The sequence below is a fragment of the Zosterops lateralis genome, assembly GCF_965231275.1.
Source record: "Zosterops lateralis genome assembly, chromosome: 8".
NCBI classification, from domain to species: domain Eukaryota; kingdom Metazoa; phylum Chordata; class Aves; order Passeriformes; family Zosteropidae; genus Zosterops; species Zosterops lateralis.
The window spans coordinates 29,963,859-29,981,346 of record NC_139768.1 but is presented as its reverse complement, the minus strand read 5'-3'; the positions used below and the strand labels follow the sequence as shown (position 1 = coordinate 29,981,346).

The following is a 17,488-nucleotide window of genomic DNA, read 5'->3' as shown; positions in this document are numbered from 1 at the left end:
GGGCACGGCGCTCGCGTACCCGCCCCTGCCGCTCCCGCGGCGCGCGCTCCCGCCGCCCCGACCCGCCCCGGCCGCGCTCCCGCTCCGCGCTCCCGCCGCCCGCTTCGCGCTTCCGCCGCGCGTTCCCATGGCGCTGAAGCGGATACAAAAAGTGAGTGGGGCCGAGCCGCGGGAGGGGGCGGAAAGGGCCCCCTGGCCCTGGGGTACTCCCCGGAGCTGCTCCCCCCGCCCTGTTGCCGGGGGCCGAGGCGGCGGCCGGACCGGGCTCAGCGAGAGGTGTCGCGGCAGCTGCCGACGCGCACTTTCTGTGCCAGGAGCCGTCCTTCCCTCGCCGGCAGCCGGGGAAGGAGAGCGGGCGTGAGGCGGAGGAGGGGGGGCTCTTGCCGGCCGCTGCAGGGTTTGGAGGCCGTGCCCCCGGGAAGGCCCCGCAGCCTGTGGCCGCCGCTGGGGCTCCGGGCGGGGAGAGCCCGCGGGGGGACGGCACCCGTGCCCCCAGCCCCGTGCTCGGCTGCTGCCAGCCTGGCTCTTGGTGTGACCTCGGAGCGGGTCCCAGCTGTAGCGCTTTGGGCTGATAGTTGCAAACGGCCTGGTTCGAGTTGCGAATTCCTAGTTTCCTTTTGTTTGCCAGGGCTGAGCCGGCCGCCGTACGGCACAGACAGGGGAGCGCGGAGGGGAGCTAAGATTAGTGCTTTGGCCGGGAACGGAATCCCTGGTGTTTGGTTGCTGTTGATGTGCCATATTTAGGCGGCATTGGTGCTGTTGCTGTCGGAAGCCATTGGCATTGCAGAAAGAGGATTCTGTAGTGACCGATTAACCCCACAGTAGGCAGATCCGGGGTACCCTACAATAGGTACCAATTTATTTACACAGATTTCTACTAGAAGCTGGTAGTCCTTCTCATGTTGCAAAGCTTATGCCTTTACAGGTAGTGCAATTACATGACAGTTTTGTTCCTTCATATCACTGTTGGTCATGAATGTTGATTTGACCATTATAACAATAATTAGCAAATAACTACAGTGTTTTTCTTTAACAATAATTTCGTCATGCTGCTCCATATTGTGGGAATGGTTTGCCTTTTGTTGCCATTTTAATTTCTCACCTCTTCTTGAGTGTCTCCTTTGCCTTATTGAATTATATTTCCAGAAAGGGATTGTTCTGAATACCATCTCGTTCCACTTCTTGTTCAGCTTCTTTCTGCTAAGGTAAACAGACAAAGGGAAAAGTCTAGTAATCTGGTATTTTTGAGATGGAGTGGTTGTTTAGGGCTTTCCAAATGAGGTCCTGGTAGAATAGGATTATTCTTCATACTTTTATTATGCTCCCTGCATAACTTCTCTTTCTTCTTTAGAGACATTCATATATTATATTGGAAAGCCACAATTTTCTTTAGTGTGGCATTTAAGAACTTCGATAGATGTGAGATTATGGTTACACTTTTTATGTAAGTGTCTTTCACTCTGTTAGCTTTATTAAATTCTGTTTCTACTCTTCCAAAATGAAGCGATGCTTTCCAACCTGCTGGCTGCAAAGTGCTATGAGATTTCTTGGTTATACAGTTAACTTCTATCTGAAACATGAAGAGATACTGGGTAAGGACCTCCAAGAAGAATTGAGGCTAAATCCAGAACAAGTTGCTGCTTTGCTTCTTGTTTGCTGCAGAAATGACTTCTGCTGGTTTTCTTTTTTTTCATAAACTACCTTCTTCACTCTCTTCTGCCTTTCCAGGGGGAGAAGAAAGTTCTACTAGAGAGATTTGGCTAGCAGCCTGTCTCTTGAGAAGAGGAAAGGGAATGGCAAGGAAATAGGTTTGTTTCAAATGAAAAGTTAAAATGAAGTGGAGAAGTTTGAAGAGACAAACTGTTTTGATGTCACTGTAATACATAAAATTCTTCCTGAAAGTCACAGAACTGGAAGTTTAATGGTAGATGAAATGTATTTGTATGTTGGTGTATTTTATCTTGTCCACTTTCCTGGTTGTTTCAGACTGGCTGTAAAGGCTGATAGTTATGTTGTATCCCGAGGTTAGGAAGGGATAAGATGTGGAGTAGAGGAAATGCTGTGGTTTCACAGAGTTCCTAGAGGAATTCTTTGGAGAATAAAACTGTCAGCAAACACAGTGGAATTGCTTGGGAGCTCGTCAGTCTAGACACACTGTCTGAAGTTAAGCTTGGGTGGGTTTAGGGTGGTTCAGAGTTGTGCTGAAACGAAGCTAAGGGATTTTGGTGGCAAGCTTGAGTGTTTGTTCACAGTAATTTTGATAATTCGTGTGTTCAGTGTGACGTCACCTATGAAGGAAGCAAAGCTATGATATGTCAACCTGTTAATAAGCACTTTTTTGTCATGCTGGTTGGGACTGTGATTTCTAAATAAATTGCCATTGGGATCTGTGTCATTGCATCCCGCCTTTGGCTGATCCTCTTCGAGAGACTCCTCAAAGGAGGACAGCGTATGGACTTCCAAGAATGTACCCCAGTTACAGGGAGACATATTGTGCTTGGAGCTTTCTGAAAAAATGGGCAGGTGAGTACCCAGTGAAGAAGCTGATCAGTGCACATGGGCATGTGCTGATCTTAGTGCTGTAGGTGGAAGAACAGTGGGGACATGAAGCCCTGCTCTGCAGGCACAGCTGTCAACAGTGTCTCCATGACAAACTCATCTCAGAGTTCCTCAGAGAGTTTAGGGCTGGGGGATTCTTACTCATCATAATCCTGTGTTCATTTACCTTGTGAATGCTTTGCCATTGTATGAGAGAAGTACTGAATTTCTACACTGTCAACAAAGTTCAGTTACTCTGTGTGTGATGTTCCTTGGGGCAGTGAAAGAGCAGCACGTTTTTGTGGGCATTGTAAAGTCCAGATGTTGTAAATGATGAAAGCAAAACAAATAGTGTAGGTTTTAGTTGGGAAGGAATATTGTGCAAAGAAGCCTTTATTCTTGCCACCTCTGGAAAGTGAGATACCACGACTTTTGTGAAAGGTGGAAAATAATTCAGGCTGTCAGATTCTGCAAAATAGTCTGTAGGTCTCGGTTCTGCCCATCTGTCTTGTGCAGAACCATTTTTTGGGGTTCCTGTTCCATATTCTCTGTTCCCATAGCTAATGTGCAGAGTTTGCCATCCTGTTAGTTCCATATCACAGCTGAGACTGGTTTCATCATAAGTCTGTACCTGGTGCTCCTCCAGTGTTAGTGGGGGGTTGATGTGGTTGCTGATGCTCAAGCTGTCTTGGACATACTTTTGTTACAGGCATTTAAAAAAAATCAGACTTAAAGAGATTTTAGAAGACATTTTCAAACCAGAGAGGCAGAGGTAGATTTGAACACTGCTTTAAGAATAGATGTTGTTTTGATCTTATTGATACTTAGTGCTTGACTGTTTTTCTCCTACAACTCAGTAAAAATGGAAGCATTCAAACCTTCCGTTGTTTCAATGAGCTGCGTGTCTCTGTGGTTCAGTATGTTTCAGGTATGTGCAGCCTAACAGGACATGCTGACTTGAAAAGTTATGTTGAAAATAACTTTTGTTATTGTAAATTGACTCAAATAAAAATCATTGATATTTGTGGTTCAGATTTTGACTTTAAAACTGCAGTCTGTAGACGGTAATTGACGTAACAAGGAAACTTTTTTTGGCTCTAACATGTTTGAATTTGCTTTCAAAACCTCAGCTCTGATACTACATATTTTAGCTTTTTTTTTTTCATTAAAACAATGTATGGAAATAGAATATTCATTACTGACTACTCATTATAGCATTACATCTTATTATAAATATGTGGTTTATATTTACCAGATTTGTGAAGAAGCAGAGAATTTTTTAACTGGTCTTAAGTATGATCACTGTGGGTTTTTTGGACAAATGGTTCCAAGCAGCAGTGTACATGGAATTGGTAGGAAATGAGTCTGTGGTCTACAGTGCATTTTGTGCAAGAAATTAAGAACACAGCTGACACATATAAATCTATGTTTTAAATAATAGTGTGGAGAAAGATTCTGGTTGTGGTTGTGTGTTGTTTGGAGAATGAAAATAGCTTTTAGTGATGTTGTCTGCAGTTTATTTTAGTCTTCAGATAATGTGCAGTCTTTTTTTCTGAATTTTTTTTAGACTGAAAAAAGACATGTTTAGAACTTCTATGCCGAGAATTTTTATTTCCTTGTCACCAAAGTATCCTTTACAATGTTGTTCCAATAGCTTTTTGGGAGAGACGCCTGGATGCTAATCAAGCATGTAAGTGTTAAATTGGCCTTGCAGTCTTCAACTTGGTTCTTCTATGAAAGAAATCCTGTATTATTCTTTGACCATGGGTATTAGTCTGCACATCCAGAACATCTCCAATGTTTATAGCTTACCACAGCCTGTTTGTTACAGCTGTTTAACTTGAGCTTTTGCTTCATGCTTTTTACTGGGCTCTTCAGGAGTGTGTGTGGTGCAAGGGAACGTGGTTATTTTGAAGGCTTTGCCCATCTCCAGCAGTATGTGAACCATTAGTATTCTGTTCTACCCTGAAATGTTTTGTGTGAGAGGATTAGAGGATTTATTCCTACCACTGTCCCCAGCTTAGGTATTTTTCTCTGTCCACGTTGATCCTGGCTGTACTGGGATAGTGTGGCACGTGTTGGAGCTCTTGAGAGATGCTTTTATCTGTCACGTTCACCAGTGTTTGAAATAACTCATACTTCTGATGCATCCCTTGCAGACAATTTTGAGTTTGTGTATTCTCATAAAAGATGTTGCACCAGTGTACACTGTGATTTATAGTGGTGACTTTCTCTTTTGAAAATGAATCTGCACTGCTTTGAGCTATAGATCCTGTTTGTCAGCACCGGCATTTTCTATACCAGTGACCAAAAGTATTTGTGCAGACCCTTGGAGTGACCAGACCTGCATCATGCAGCTCCATGGTCAAATAATCCATAAAGCTTGGACGAAGCTGCTGTAACCAATTCACTCAAAATTACAGGGCACTCTCTAATGTTGACTAGTGCCTTACACGCAGCTATTGTGCACTTCTTGATGAGGCTTCAGCACATGAAGTTTTGTGAATCTTCAGCCTTGTCCCTGAACAAAGTTTTGGCCTTCTTCTTCTAAAGAGCATCTGGGCTTTGTATAAAGAATTATTGTATTCAACATCTCATCCTTTTGTGAAGAGGTAAAGTCATGAAGAAGTTTTTCTACATGTATTTAGAGGATCCTCGCTGCTGTTCTGCAGTGTTCAATTCTGGGCACTGGCAGGTCAGCCTGATACCTCTGAGTATCTCCTTGCCTCCTTTCAAAAGGTGTAGGAAAGCTTGAAGCCTGAATCTTACAGCTCTCCAGATAACTTTGCTTTGAATCTAAAGCTTAAACAGCATAATCAACAATATCAATCTGAATAGTTCTTCATTTTTATCACAGCTTAATCTGGATTTCTGTATGTAAAGATTCAAACTGTTCATACTGTTGGATCATGTTACCACTCGTATTTTTAAACCACATTAGTTTCATGTATGGATGTGAGATACAGCTTGAATTTGCTCTACTGATTTTGAAGTTTGATCTGGCTTTGTGTTTCATAGCTGCAGAAGCTCTCTGAATGTATTTGTGAACATTGCTCTCATTTGGTGAAGTTGATTGACGAGAACCTTTTCTTCATTGTTGTTAGGAAATATTAATAACAGGAGTTTATAGTTCTGGGTCTCATCAATGTATGATTTAAAATATTTGCTGGATTTTATTAATCATGAATAGATGTCAGTGCCTTTTTAGCCTGAGCAAATTGAAGTGTAAACCCAAGGAGGATTCCCCAGTTCTGTTAATTCTTAAGTACATGTGTACATATGAAAGAAAACAATTTTGTGTGGTTTTGGGGTATGTAAAGATCTTGATGAATACATCTAGCAACAAAAGCCCTTGTGACTCTAAGTGGTTGCCTGGTAGTCCCTCTATGCCTATGGAATGTTTATATATACTGTAGACTTTCTGAAAAGTTTAAGCTACATAATTTTTCCAGTTACTGCCTTGAATTTAGTAGTCAATAAAGGCTGTTATAAAATGCAGGAGTGTTAGTCTGAGTTCTCTGTTTTGGTGCTGTAGTGTTGCTGTTTGGGTTGGGTTGTGTTGTTCTAGTGCATGTAGAAGACTTAATCTTCTCTTAGGTTAGATCTTGAGTTGGAAATTAGAGAAGACAGTGCCTGTAACAGCTCTGCTGCTGGTCATGTTTGTCTCTGGTGACTGCTGGAAACCTGAGATTTGTTGACTCCCTGTGTGTACTGGCAGTGGCTTGTACATAAATAGCTGGTTCTCTGAATCACTCCTTAATGAAATTTGAATCCTCTGATTAAAATGGGAACTGCTCTTCAGAAGTGCCTTTATTAGTTAAAGTCTAGCCCAGAGTGTTGGTTCTGGATCAGCACAGTGTCACCAAGAGAATAATGTTAAAGGGCAGACAAGTAATGCCCGTTGACAACCTGAGCTATTTCATATATGAAGAAGTGTCTCTCTTGTTTGAAATCACAAGAACTGTGAGAAGTGACTCCAGAGCAATAGTAAGATATGGTGCAGTGCTTTTCTTTGATTTCAGGGCCAAGAGTGGACCTGTAAGTCTGGCTGAATTTAGGTGTCAGGTCCATGGTAAATTGAGTTGAAATATTTACTGGATATTATAAATGGAAAAATATATCACAGCAGTTGAGAAGTGCAGATTTTTAACCCTTCAAATTGTATGTAAGGCCTGATCACACTCAGTACACCAAATTCTACACTTGAGTTAAACTTAACTCCAGTTTAAACCTTGATTTTTTTGTAAGCAGTTGCCTCGACTAATATATTTGGAGTATAAATGTTTCCAGTGTTACTCCTTAAGGTAAACTCACAGACCTACTTGTGCCTGTTGTTGACTTAAATGTGCATTAAATGTGTTTTGAGTAAGGAATTGAGTTAGTTACAAACAGTGATTTAACACACATCTTTTAACTTATTTCAAAGGAAGTACTTGCATGTAGTCATTAAAATTCCTACAGCATAGTTTATATTAGCCTAAAATTGGAAAAGTTGTTTGTCCTTAGTACAGTAAAAGTTCAGACATCAAAAGGAGTATATTGAATTAAATGAGGAGAATGAACTAGCATTACTGCCTCTCTTGTTTTCTGTTTGAAATAGTGCTGATAAATCACATGAAAAATTGACCTGCTTTTGTGAAATCATATAATAATTTTAAATTATTTGGGACTGTGTGGACTCATGCAAGAGAAATAAATCAGCTGACCACTAAAAGCTCCTGAGTGCTTAGGTCTCAACTTGGGAGGTTTTTAGTAGTCATTAAAAAAAAAAAAAAAAAAAAAAAAAAAAGCATGGAATTGAATCAAGGTACAGTAAGTCAGGTGTAGAGCTAATATTTTTACTTTAGTTTCCAGTTTAGTTAGGAGTCTTTATATTCATAAATTCATACATCATCTCCAGGGAGGTTGCAAAATTTTGTGAGCCAGTTTAGCTCAGCTGATGTCGATAGACTAAGACAATCCAGAAAGTTTTGTAAAATCACAAACTAAAGGAACAATCAGATTAGCACCTAACTAAATTAAACTGTGAGTTTACAGACTAACCAAGAAACCCTTTTTATTTGTTTTGTCTCCTTGAAGTATATTGAAGGAGTATATTGGTTGCAACTCTTAAATTCTTTCAGATATTAATTTGTAGCACGGTGTTAGCTGCAGGCCATTTGGCAGAAAGCCTTTTTCAGTTTCAGTGGACATTTCAAGTGTTGACTATTTTATCAAAGTAGCACAAAAAATGCCCATGGGTTTAATAAAGTTGGTTTATGTTCCCAGCTTTGAAGGGATGCTGCCAGGTGGTGTGGATTTTCCTGCCTTTCAAATATTTCTGTGTTTCTTGCAGGAACTGAGTGATCTGCAGCGAGATCCCCCAGCCCACTGTTCTGCTGGACCTGTTGGAGATGACTGTAAGCTCTTCCTAGTACATTTAGTCCATTTCAGTTCTGAAAAGGCTCAGGAAATCTCTAATTGTTGTATCTTTTTGCCTTTCAGTGTTTCATTGGCAAGCAACTATTATGGGACCTGTAAGTATAGGAATTGTTCCCCTTAAAATGTAAGATCTTGCTTCTCTTTTTGTTACAGGAGGATTCATTTGGGTTTGTGTAAAACACAGCAGCCACACTCAGCTGTGCTGTGTGTAGCTTAAAACTTCAGGGTTAGTAGTCTGGTACCAGTTGTTTTCTCTAACTCCTCAAAAATCTCTCCTCTTCATGAAGTGTTAGAGGTGTGTAATTAGTCAGTGTTTGAGTTGGTGTGGGCTACAAAGCAAAGAGCTTGCTTTTCCTAGATGGGTAGAGCAATTCTGGAAGGTTCATCCATCTGAAAGGAGGAAGAGTGGATGGAATCTAATATTAAAGTTGGTAACTAAACAAGAGTGGAGCTGCAGAGGGCTTTTAGATGGATCTTATTTAATTTGAAAACTGTGATGTGACTCTGGCAAAAGCATGTGGCTTTTGCAAGCTGCAGGCCAGCAGTGGGGTGCTTTTGTTGGTTTTTGTGTGAGAAAGGTGAGAAAATTATGACTCTTTTGAAGGCAATTACATAAGAAATGACAAAAAAAAGACTAAACCAGAATGTTTTGAAGAAAAACTGAGAAGAATTTTAGCAAGAAAAATAATAAAGAACATGATCTAGGGGAAGGTGTGCTTATTAATATCCTGGTAAGAAGTTTGTATTTCTAGTGTTTTCCTTTTAGATTTAATGATTTGGAAAGAACAGTCTCTAGTTTGGAGAGTGAGCTGTGTGAGGTGAAATTTTGAGATAATACTTAATCCATTAAGATGCAGCATTAAATAGTGGAGAAAAGTGGAAATGTGTCTGCTTTGAGAGTAATTCTCCATTTTCAGCACAGTTGTTCTGAAGCAATGAAAGATCAGTCACTAACTAATTTGCTGTGGTGTGCTGGAGTCTGTTTTCCACCTTGTCCATGGCCCAGCAGTAACTGTTTTCTGTAGTACACTAATGCTTTTGCCCTTTTGCTTGAACAACAAGCATGTTGGTGTGTTCTTCCACACACCAAGGTCTCCTGACTTTGGTGCCCTGCCAAAAGGGGAATGGCAAAGCAGCAATGAAGAATTAACAAAAGCTTGTGTGCTGGTTGCCACCGATAATTCTCTGTCCTGAATGACTCTGATGACATGAGTAAAGGAAATACTACCGCATAAATTTTGGCCTAAATTCCATTTTCTTCTCCAGCTTCCAGTTCAGCTTTCATATTCTATAGTGGAAAATATTCTTTACTTTGCTTTAAGTTCCTCAGATGTCTCTAGTTAAGGATAAGAATGAGCACCTCTTGCCAACCTTTCTCAGCTGTATCTGCAGAGATACAGGAACAGAACACTTCAGATATTAATGCTTTATCTTGATAACAAAAGCAGTTAGGGGTGCACATTCTGTATGTTTCCTGATGGCCTGAGGGAAGCACAGGACTAAAACGTGCCTTCAGAATTCACTTCCTGTGTGTGGGAGTAGGGTAACCTCCTCTGTCTATGGGTATCATCAATTTGTTTTACATACCTTGCTCATAAAACATAGAGTGACTTCACTTTGCCTTCTTTTTGACACTGAGCTTGTCTCATCTTCAGCTTACTATAACTTTGAAAAATCCATTTAGTATGCAAGCAAGAGATCCTTTCAAACCTAATTGGAAGTACAGTGGCAATCCTCTGAGGTCATCTAAAGCATGACAGTATATAACCTGCCTTACTCTGCAGGTGCCTCTCTGCGCTTTGAGCATGTAAGGCAGCAAGGCTTAGCAGACCATTTGTGACATTGCCTCTTACAGTCGTACAGTCATCTCTAAGACTCATTTCCAAGGTAAAGGTTTTACTTAGAAACAGTCTGCCTTTCCTTTCGTAGGAAAACCCAAAAACTTGATCTTCAGCTTTGCTACAATCGAGTTCCTACATGGTCATTGTAAACTCATCATGTAATGAGAGCAGTTTTCTTTTTTCTCTTAACCAGAATGGCCAAACTGCTCTCTAATCACTTAGCATCAAGACTTTCCACCTCACCTTTTTAGTTAATAAAAATGAAAGTTCTTCAACACATGACTACAACAAAATTATTTCTGTCTGCTAACTGTGTGCAACCTGGGCGTGAACCTGTGCACATGTTGTCTAACAAAATGCACGTTCACAGATCTGTACAGGTCACAAAGATTTTGTGTGTTTTAAAACTCCCTGGTATCATCACAATGAACTGAATTATATTGGAAAATCACACTCTTTGCATCTGCAAAGAGAAACCACTGCTTGGGGTAAGTATGTTTGTAGCTTAAGAATGGAGGAAGATCAGAGCAGCTGTGGTCTTGCAAGGAGACAGGATTTGGAGGCCCTGCTCTGGTTTTTGTATTCCCTTCAGTGCAGTGAAGCTGCTGATCTCCCTCTCTTTTTCTCTCCAGAAGGGCAGTGCTCAATAACTGTGTTGTACTGCTGCAGTAGTAGCCACAGTTGGCTCTACTGTAACTCTGCAGGCCAGTGGAAGGTTCAATTCCCTCTGTGCCTTCCCAATTTATGGCCCATAGTGGGCTGTGTACTGGGGAAAAATGGATTTTCTCTAGGAGAAAGGAAGCTCCAAACAGCTGAAATATATTAATGTGTTTTATTTGTTTTGTTTTGTTTTTGTGTTTTTTTTTTTTCTCAGCCTGATAGTGCATATCAAGGGGGAGTGTTTTTTCTCACAGTACACTTTCCAACAGACTATCCTTTCAAACCACCAAAGGTGAGTCCTTTCTTTTAAGGAAAGAAAGTTTTTTGGTCAAAGTTTATTCTGTAAAGCTTAATTTTGGAAATTAAACTGGAAAGGTGAGCAATAGTATGCATGTTCACCATGGATGCAGGTAAGACTGTAAAAAAAATGTTGGCAGATCTGATATGACTGGAAGGAAGGGATGATAAGGATTCCAAATGTAATAATCCTACTCTGATGTTATTTGTTTTTATTTTTTTATTACAGATTGCTTTTACAACAAAAATATATCACCCAAATATAAACAGTAATGGGAGTATTTGTCTTGATATCTTGAGATCACAATGGTCACCAGCTCTGACTGTTTCTAAAGGTAAACTCACTGATTTGATAATGCCTTTATGAAGCTGCATACACTGCCATGGCACTTTTTTGTGTATTGTTGCACTGTCTTAAAGGTAGCAGTGGGAATTAATTTATCCTGCATGTTTCAGAAGATGCAAATTCCATTGGAATTCTTGTTATGATCCAAAATCTTGTGCAGTTTATTGGGAGTGTCACATTAAAAAAAAAAAATGCACAGCAAAGAAATATTCTAAACCAAGTTGGGTAGGATAATAAATGTACAATTAGTCTGAAATGTGGTAGCTGACTGTGCCTGCTGAGTGGAGGAGAAACTGATGAGCAGGGTTTCAAAATCACAACTTGGAAGTAAGTGTGAAAGGGTTGAGGTTGTGGGAGCTTACATGATTGCCTGCTGATGACTCTTTGAGTTGCCTGAGCATCCTTATGTGGACTGAGGTCTTAATTACACCTTATTTTAAAATGAGATGATTTGTTCTAGTTTGCATTCCTTTGTAAGAAGAATATTTAAAAATGTAGCTCCTTTCACAGTCATCAGTGAAAGATTTATTAAAATAGTCTCATCCTGTAGTTAAGCTTTCTCAAAACTTGAACACTGTAGATATTTGGACTATTGAGTTAAGAGTTAAGCAGTTCTTCTGTTGCAAGCATTTTGTGTCAATTCAAAAGCTACTTAAAATGTGGGTGCTGTTGTTTCTCCTCACCCATCTCCAAAATGCTGAGGCACACTTAGTCATATTACAGAAAATCCTCATGTGACTCTAAAGGTCAGGCCGTATCACATCTCATGTACTGGGGAGCTCTGAGCCATGTGCAAAGTGTCCTTGCATTGGGTGTACAAGCCAAAGAAAAACTGTGGGGCCTTGTCCAATGGGAATGGCTCTGTGCAAGTCCAGTTGCTGTTACTCCTTGGAAAAACAACTTCTCATGCTTACAGGCCTGTGCAGTAATCTCACAAGCCATATAACATCTAAGTTTAATACTGTTTCCTGTAGTCATTGCTAAAGACATTCATTACACTTATGTGTAATTGGAATCATTTTCTTACATAAATTAGTTGTTTTATAGCTATCCAAAAATTGTCTTGTTTCTAGTTATTAAGCAAATGAAAAATGGTACTTAGATTTAACACTTGGCAGCCACAACTGAAAACTCATAACATTTTTAGATCTGCAGCATTTTTCTATCTCTTTACTTGTTGAGCACTTCTTTGGTTGTAAAGTGGAGCAGTTTCCTGGTCTCATGTTCAGATATTATGTGCTTTTAACCTGCTTGCATGTTATGTATGTCATAAACTGGAAATTAGCTCAGTGACTCATGGATGTTTCTCTTTCTAGTCTTTGTTTAAACTGAATCAAAAGTTTACAGCGTATTTTAGCACCTCTGACCATGTGTGTGACCATGTATTCTAACCTGATTTTCTAATATTATTGGCACTTAAAACAAGTCAGTATTGAAGTGGCTGAACTTTCTACTCCTGAAAATAGGTGTGGGCTCTTGGGTAACAAGATAAAGCAGGGGGGAAAAAGGTATTCTACAGTATATTCTATGGTAGTATGAAGTTCCCTTTCATAACATATTTAGAATTACTTAACTGTGTACTCTTGTATGCATATTAGTACTGACTGATAAAATAAAAATTGCCTGAAAAGTATGGCCTGGAAATGTTAGGGGAAAAAAAATTAAACCTCCTTGGTTCAATACCAGGAATATAATATGCAATTATAATGTGAATACCTGTATTTAATGCAGATCAAGTATTTCCCAAAATGGAAATCACACTTAGGTAAAATGTTCTTATGATTGTCAGCACAGAAGTGGAAAGGGATATGCACAAATAGAGCACTGCATGGCAATGTAATATTAATATTAGCCACCTTAACTGCAGATGGGAAGCTTAGTTTGAGCAAATATCTGTATGTAGATATTCTTTAGTTTGGCTAATGTTCCTGGGCTAGGATGTGGGAGAGAGATCATAACAAAAGGTACAGATTCATGGTTGCAAATTCCCTGGGCTTGTGTCAGTAGAAAAATGATGCTGTATAAACATTTCTGGGCAGAACTGTTAAATGACAGCTTATACTACTAATATGCATTCTTGTTCCAATACCTTCCTACCACCCTCCTTCGATGTTCTGGAATATATTAAAGGGTTATAGAAATAAAGCAAACTAACTTGTTTAATCTAGTGTCTCTTTTATTTAGTTTTATTGTCCATATGCTCCTTACTTTGTGATCCTAATCCAGATGATCCTTTAGTACCAGATATTGCACAGATCTACAAGTCAGACAAGGAAAAGTGAGTATAACATACGTAATTGTGTGTGTGGTACTTGCAGATGATTTTCTGCTATGCACCTTCAATATTAACTTTAGCAATACTCTTTTCCTTGTTTTCTACAGGATTAGCTCTTTAATTATTGAGAATAGTGATGGCAAGTAGAAAACTGTAGCCATACACAACTGTTGGTTGTGACTAATTTTTATGTACATAGTTACATAAAACCTTCATGCTTTTGCATAACATCTTAGATTTATTGCATGAAAGATCATTTTCCCAAATACGAGTTATTTGTCCCTACTGCAATCCTCTGGTTGTAAAACCTGTACAGAAGAATTATTGACCTTCTGTTTAACCTGCTGAGTTGTTTGGTACCTATTTTTTGGTGTTGAGTCATTGAGGACTTCCTGCAGTGTATGCAGTGGCCCGTGGCTCATCAAATGTCACGGATTTTGAGTATTGCTTTTACCTTGAGCCACAGACAGCAAAGGAGTGATGTACAAGTTACATGGATGTCTGTGATCTAGTATTTCTCTGCCTAGACTAAGAATTATTAAAATGGCCTTTTTCTCACAGTTCCATGTCTGCTATAGTCAAATCATGTAAGTTCTGAAGTGCTTGAATGCTGTAGCTCATTTTATAGAGTAGATAGTGTTCTGAGGATGTTGTGCATCAGCTTCTCCACATTTGTGGCTCAACTTTTTTCCACCCACCTACTTATTAGTGATTTCAGCTGTTGTGCCTCCTGTTTGTGAAGGAAGTGAATGAGGGATGGTTTTCTGTCTCCAAATCTCAAAATTTAATCCTTGCTAGGGAAAGTGAGAAAATACATAGTCTTGACTATAGTTTTATCTTCTTACTGTGATCAGCTATTAAATCTTTTTTTTTTTTTTTTTTTTTTTTTGTCTTATCTTGGATTTAGGAGATGAAAGCTATGGCTGGTTACTCATGAGCATTTGTCTATGAGTATTTTAAGTTAAGATCCAAAGACTTGTATGGTAGTATATTCTTAAGAAGAAAATCAGCTAGTACATGAGCTATACTGACGTTAAGAGTTAAAAACTTGTCAGTGTTTTTCTCTGGACTCAAGAAAGTGAATCCAGTCTGAAGAGTAGAATGTAGCAAATATAAGGACCAGAGAGCAAGCTGTCAACTCCCTAAGGACATTTACCCTTGGGATTATGGAATTATAAGATAATCAGCTTCATACCAGAAGGAAAAGACCCAAGGCTTAAAACCTAGTAAAAAATGCTTTTCAGAAAATCTTCTTTTCGAGTTCTGAAATGTAGCTGGCAGTGCAGAATGGAGAATAAAATCCCAGTTAATTATACTGAATTTTATGGAACTAAAATGTGTAAACTTTGTTAGACTCTTAATAGCACATGCCTTTAGGAGTGAGTGACAACAAATTCCTGTTAAGGTGCAAATAAGGGAACCAGTTGTGAAACACAAATGGAGGATTAAATTGCTCTGCAATTTAATGCAAACCTGTAAAGTTGGGTTTGAGTCTGAATAGCTATGATAGGTTACCTTAGAAACTGAATGTGTAGTGGGTATATACTTCTTGGGTTTTAGACTGTTTTAATGTTCTTGACTCAGCTCAGATGTGAAAAGCTCAGTAACTCAGTATAAAGTAAATATGTGGCCATTGTCAGTGTATCACTAACAGCTCTTCACTGTAATGCCTTCTTTCTGCACGTACAGATACAACAGACATGCGAGAGAATGGACTCAGAAATATGCAATGTAAACTTTTGAAGACATTTTCATATACCACAGAGTACTGTAATATCTAGGTTTTTTTTCAAAATTAGAAGGAAATGGAGCACAGTTTATGGTTTCAATGTGACACTCTTTGAATTTTTTTTTTACCCATATAAGTGTGTTTCTGGAACAAGAGAGAACAAACTTCTGAAAATAACCTTATGACTTTGATAAGAATATTTATCCTCTTTGTATGCTTTGCAGAAGACATTTATTATAGTTTTTAAGAGTTGGACACCTGCATCTTCAGACTGCAAGATCTATAATTCAGTTGTAAATCAACGAAATTATTTTTGCTGGAAAAAACTAGCTGTTTTCATGTGATGAATACTGTATGTGTGTCATTGAAGTATGTTGTCTGTTTCATAAGTGTGTTTGAGTTTCTTTTTGTTAGTTCTCTTATATAATTTGTATTTTTTTACTGTATAGACTATTTTATTTACAACGTAAGTCATTTCATTTTAGACTTGCTTGTGCACAGTATTGACAAGATACAACTCTAATAGTGAAAATGATTGGAGTATCTCACCCGTTAGAATAGTCTGAAGACTGACTGCAGACTTGTTCAAACCTAAAATGATCTTTGCACTGTAAATCTTTGTATGCTGATTATGGAGAAACACTTGGTTTTGATTCTGTAGCATACTTGACTTAATTTTATTGCAATGTGAACTAATTGCACTGGTATGTAGAAAGATGTAACTGTTCTGTTGCTGTTCACAACTGATTTTTGACGTGTGGGCAACATAATACTATCACAGACCTTTTACAAATCTAGATGTAGCCTTTTCCATATAAATAAAATACATTTTCTACTTTCCTTGGCTATTTTGTATCTTCTCTCATGCATATCCTGAAAGTAGTTGTTCTAACATTCTAACAGTGGATCACCAGTAGTGTGTGTGAGTCTTGGAGACAGAATGTCCAATAAAGCCATGCATCATGTACTCCTTAGAGCTGGTTTGCAGTTTTTGTGCCGGCTCTAGCCTAGTGGATTTAGCATACTGTGCCCATTGTTGGATATAGGATTTCAAATAGATTAATGCCATGCTACACCAATATTCATCTGTGGAGGAGATAATCACAAGAGTCTGCTAAGGTGGGGTATTTGCAATATCAGAATGTTACAGAATGTAAACTCACTCTTGAAAGTGTGTGTTTTCTCCCCACACTTGAAAGTGACTTTGCCATAACTTGCACTTCAGTTGCTTCAGACTGTGCATGTGGAAAACCAATAGTGCTGGAGAGGGGCAATCTGTTCATAAAACATGGATCAAAAGTGAAAAAAATCTTCATTTCCTACCATTCACTCTTGGTTATTTGAAAATAAAAAAAGATGACAAAATACTTTTCTCTGTATGAAAGAAAAATTACTTTCAGTTGGGAAATTTGTCATCCTAGAATACATTGTTAAGATGACAGATACATTTGATTTGGGGTGGGTTTTTTTGTTGTTGTTGGGGTTTTTTTTTTTTTTTTTTTTTTTTTTTTTTTTTAATTGAATACATGTCAAATTTGAATCATGTTTGGATATACATCAAACTGGAATGTGGGGTATGGGTGCTAAGTGTGCACAGTAGGAGCTTTTATTCCTACCAGTGGAGTATTAACTTCATGTTTGCTGATTTACTGACTTTAAGTTGGTCACATCTGGGAAGATGTAATTTCTGTGCTAGTTTTATCTGTGATGGAATGGTGACATTTGAAACAGCAAAGATTGAGAGTGGTTCTAATAGTCTTAAAATATCCCTGTTCACTACATTTTGCAAGCTGAATAAATGGATTTTTTTTCTTTGCTGGGTGCTTCATTGTACTTGAACTAGGGCAATGTAGCTAAGAAGGCAAAGACATTATTTATACTTCTTGCTCAAATGATTGTAGAAAGCTGACCATCAGAATATGTTCACAGTTATTATTTTCTCTAGGTAAAAGTAGTAATCTGTTATTTAATAAAGGTTATTTAAATTTTTGGAATATGTGTACTGAACTGTGTGAAATCAGAAGTTTGACTTGGTTTCTTTTGGTTTGCCAGTTTGTGTTGGGGATGGTTTGAAAACATTTACACTTTAACTGGTGATGTTTCTGCCTAGTGCCGTGCAGCAATGCAGGGATGACTTTCCTTTCACACTATGAAACCAGCAGGAGGACTGAAATTCAACTACCACCACCCCTGTGTAAGACATATTAAACATATGTAAATATTACAACAGGAACTTTTATGATCATGCTGGGTTAGGGGTGTGAAGCTGAATCTTTGATCCTTATGATACTTGAAGCAGTTCAGCCTTTCTGCTTTTGAAATTATTGGAATGAAATGATAAATACATGGTTGAAAACTTCAGTCATGCTATGAAGTGACTG

At 38.8% G+C, this 17,488-nt stretch overlaps 1 protein-coding gene across 2 annotated transcripts; it reads left to right on the top strand.

Annotated features, from left to right (window-relative positions):
* Positions 1-8: 8 nt before the first annotated feature.
* Positions 9-15,947, top strand: UBE2D1 (ubiquitin conjugating enzyme E2 D1). Of its 2 annotated transcripts, none has more exons than XM_083865908.1 (7): positions 9-151; positions 7,874-7,937; positions 8,023-8,054; positions 10,675-10,752; positions 10,987-11,092; positions 13,288-13,381; positions 15,068-15,947. In XM_083865908.1, exons 1-7 carry the CDS (start codon positions 128-130, stop codon positions 15,111-15,113), a joined length of 444 nt encoding a protein of 147 aa, XP_083722034.1. In that variant the 5' UTR covers positions 9-127; the 3' UTR covers positions 15,114-15,947. The 2 variants fall into 2 exon arrangements, with proteins under 2 accessions (XP_083722034.1, XP_083722035.1); XM_083865909.1 differs by lacking the exon at positions 9-151 and adding an exon at positions 4,114-4,228.
* Positions 15,948-17,488: the final 1,541 nt, after the last annotated feature.

Coding starts and splice junctions, on each gene's coding strand:
- UBE2D1 (XM_083865908.1), top strand. CDS start 128: ATGGCGCTGAAGCGGATACAAAAA. Junction 7,938..8,022: donor TGGACCTGTTGGAGATGACT/GTAAGCTCTTCC, acceptor TTTGCCTTTCAG/TGTTTCATTGGCAAGCAACT. Junction 11,093..13,287: donor AGCTCTGACTGTTTCTAAAG/GTAAACTCACTG, acceptor TCTTTTATTTAG/TTTTATTGTCCATATGCTCC.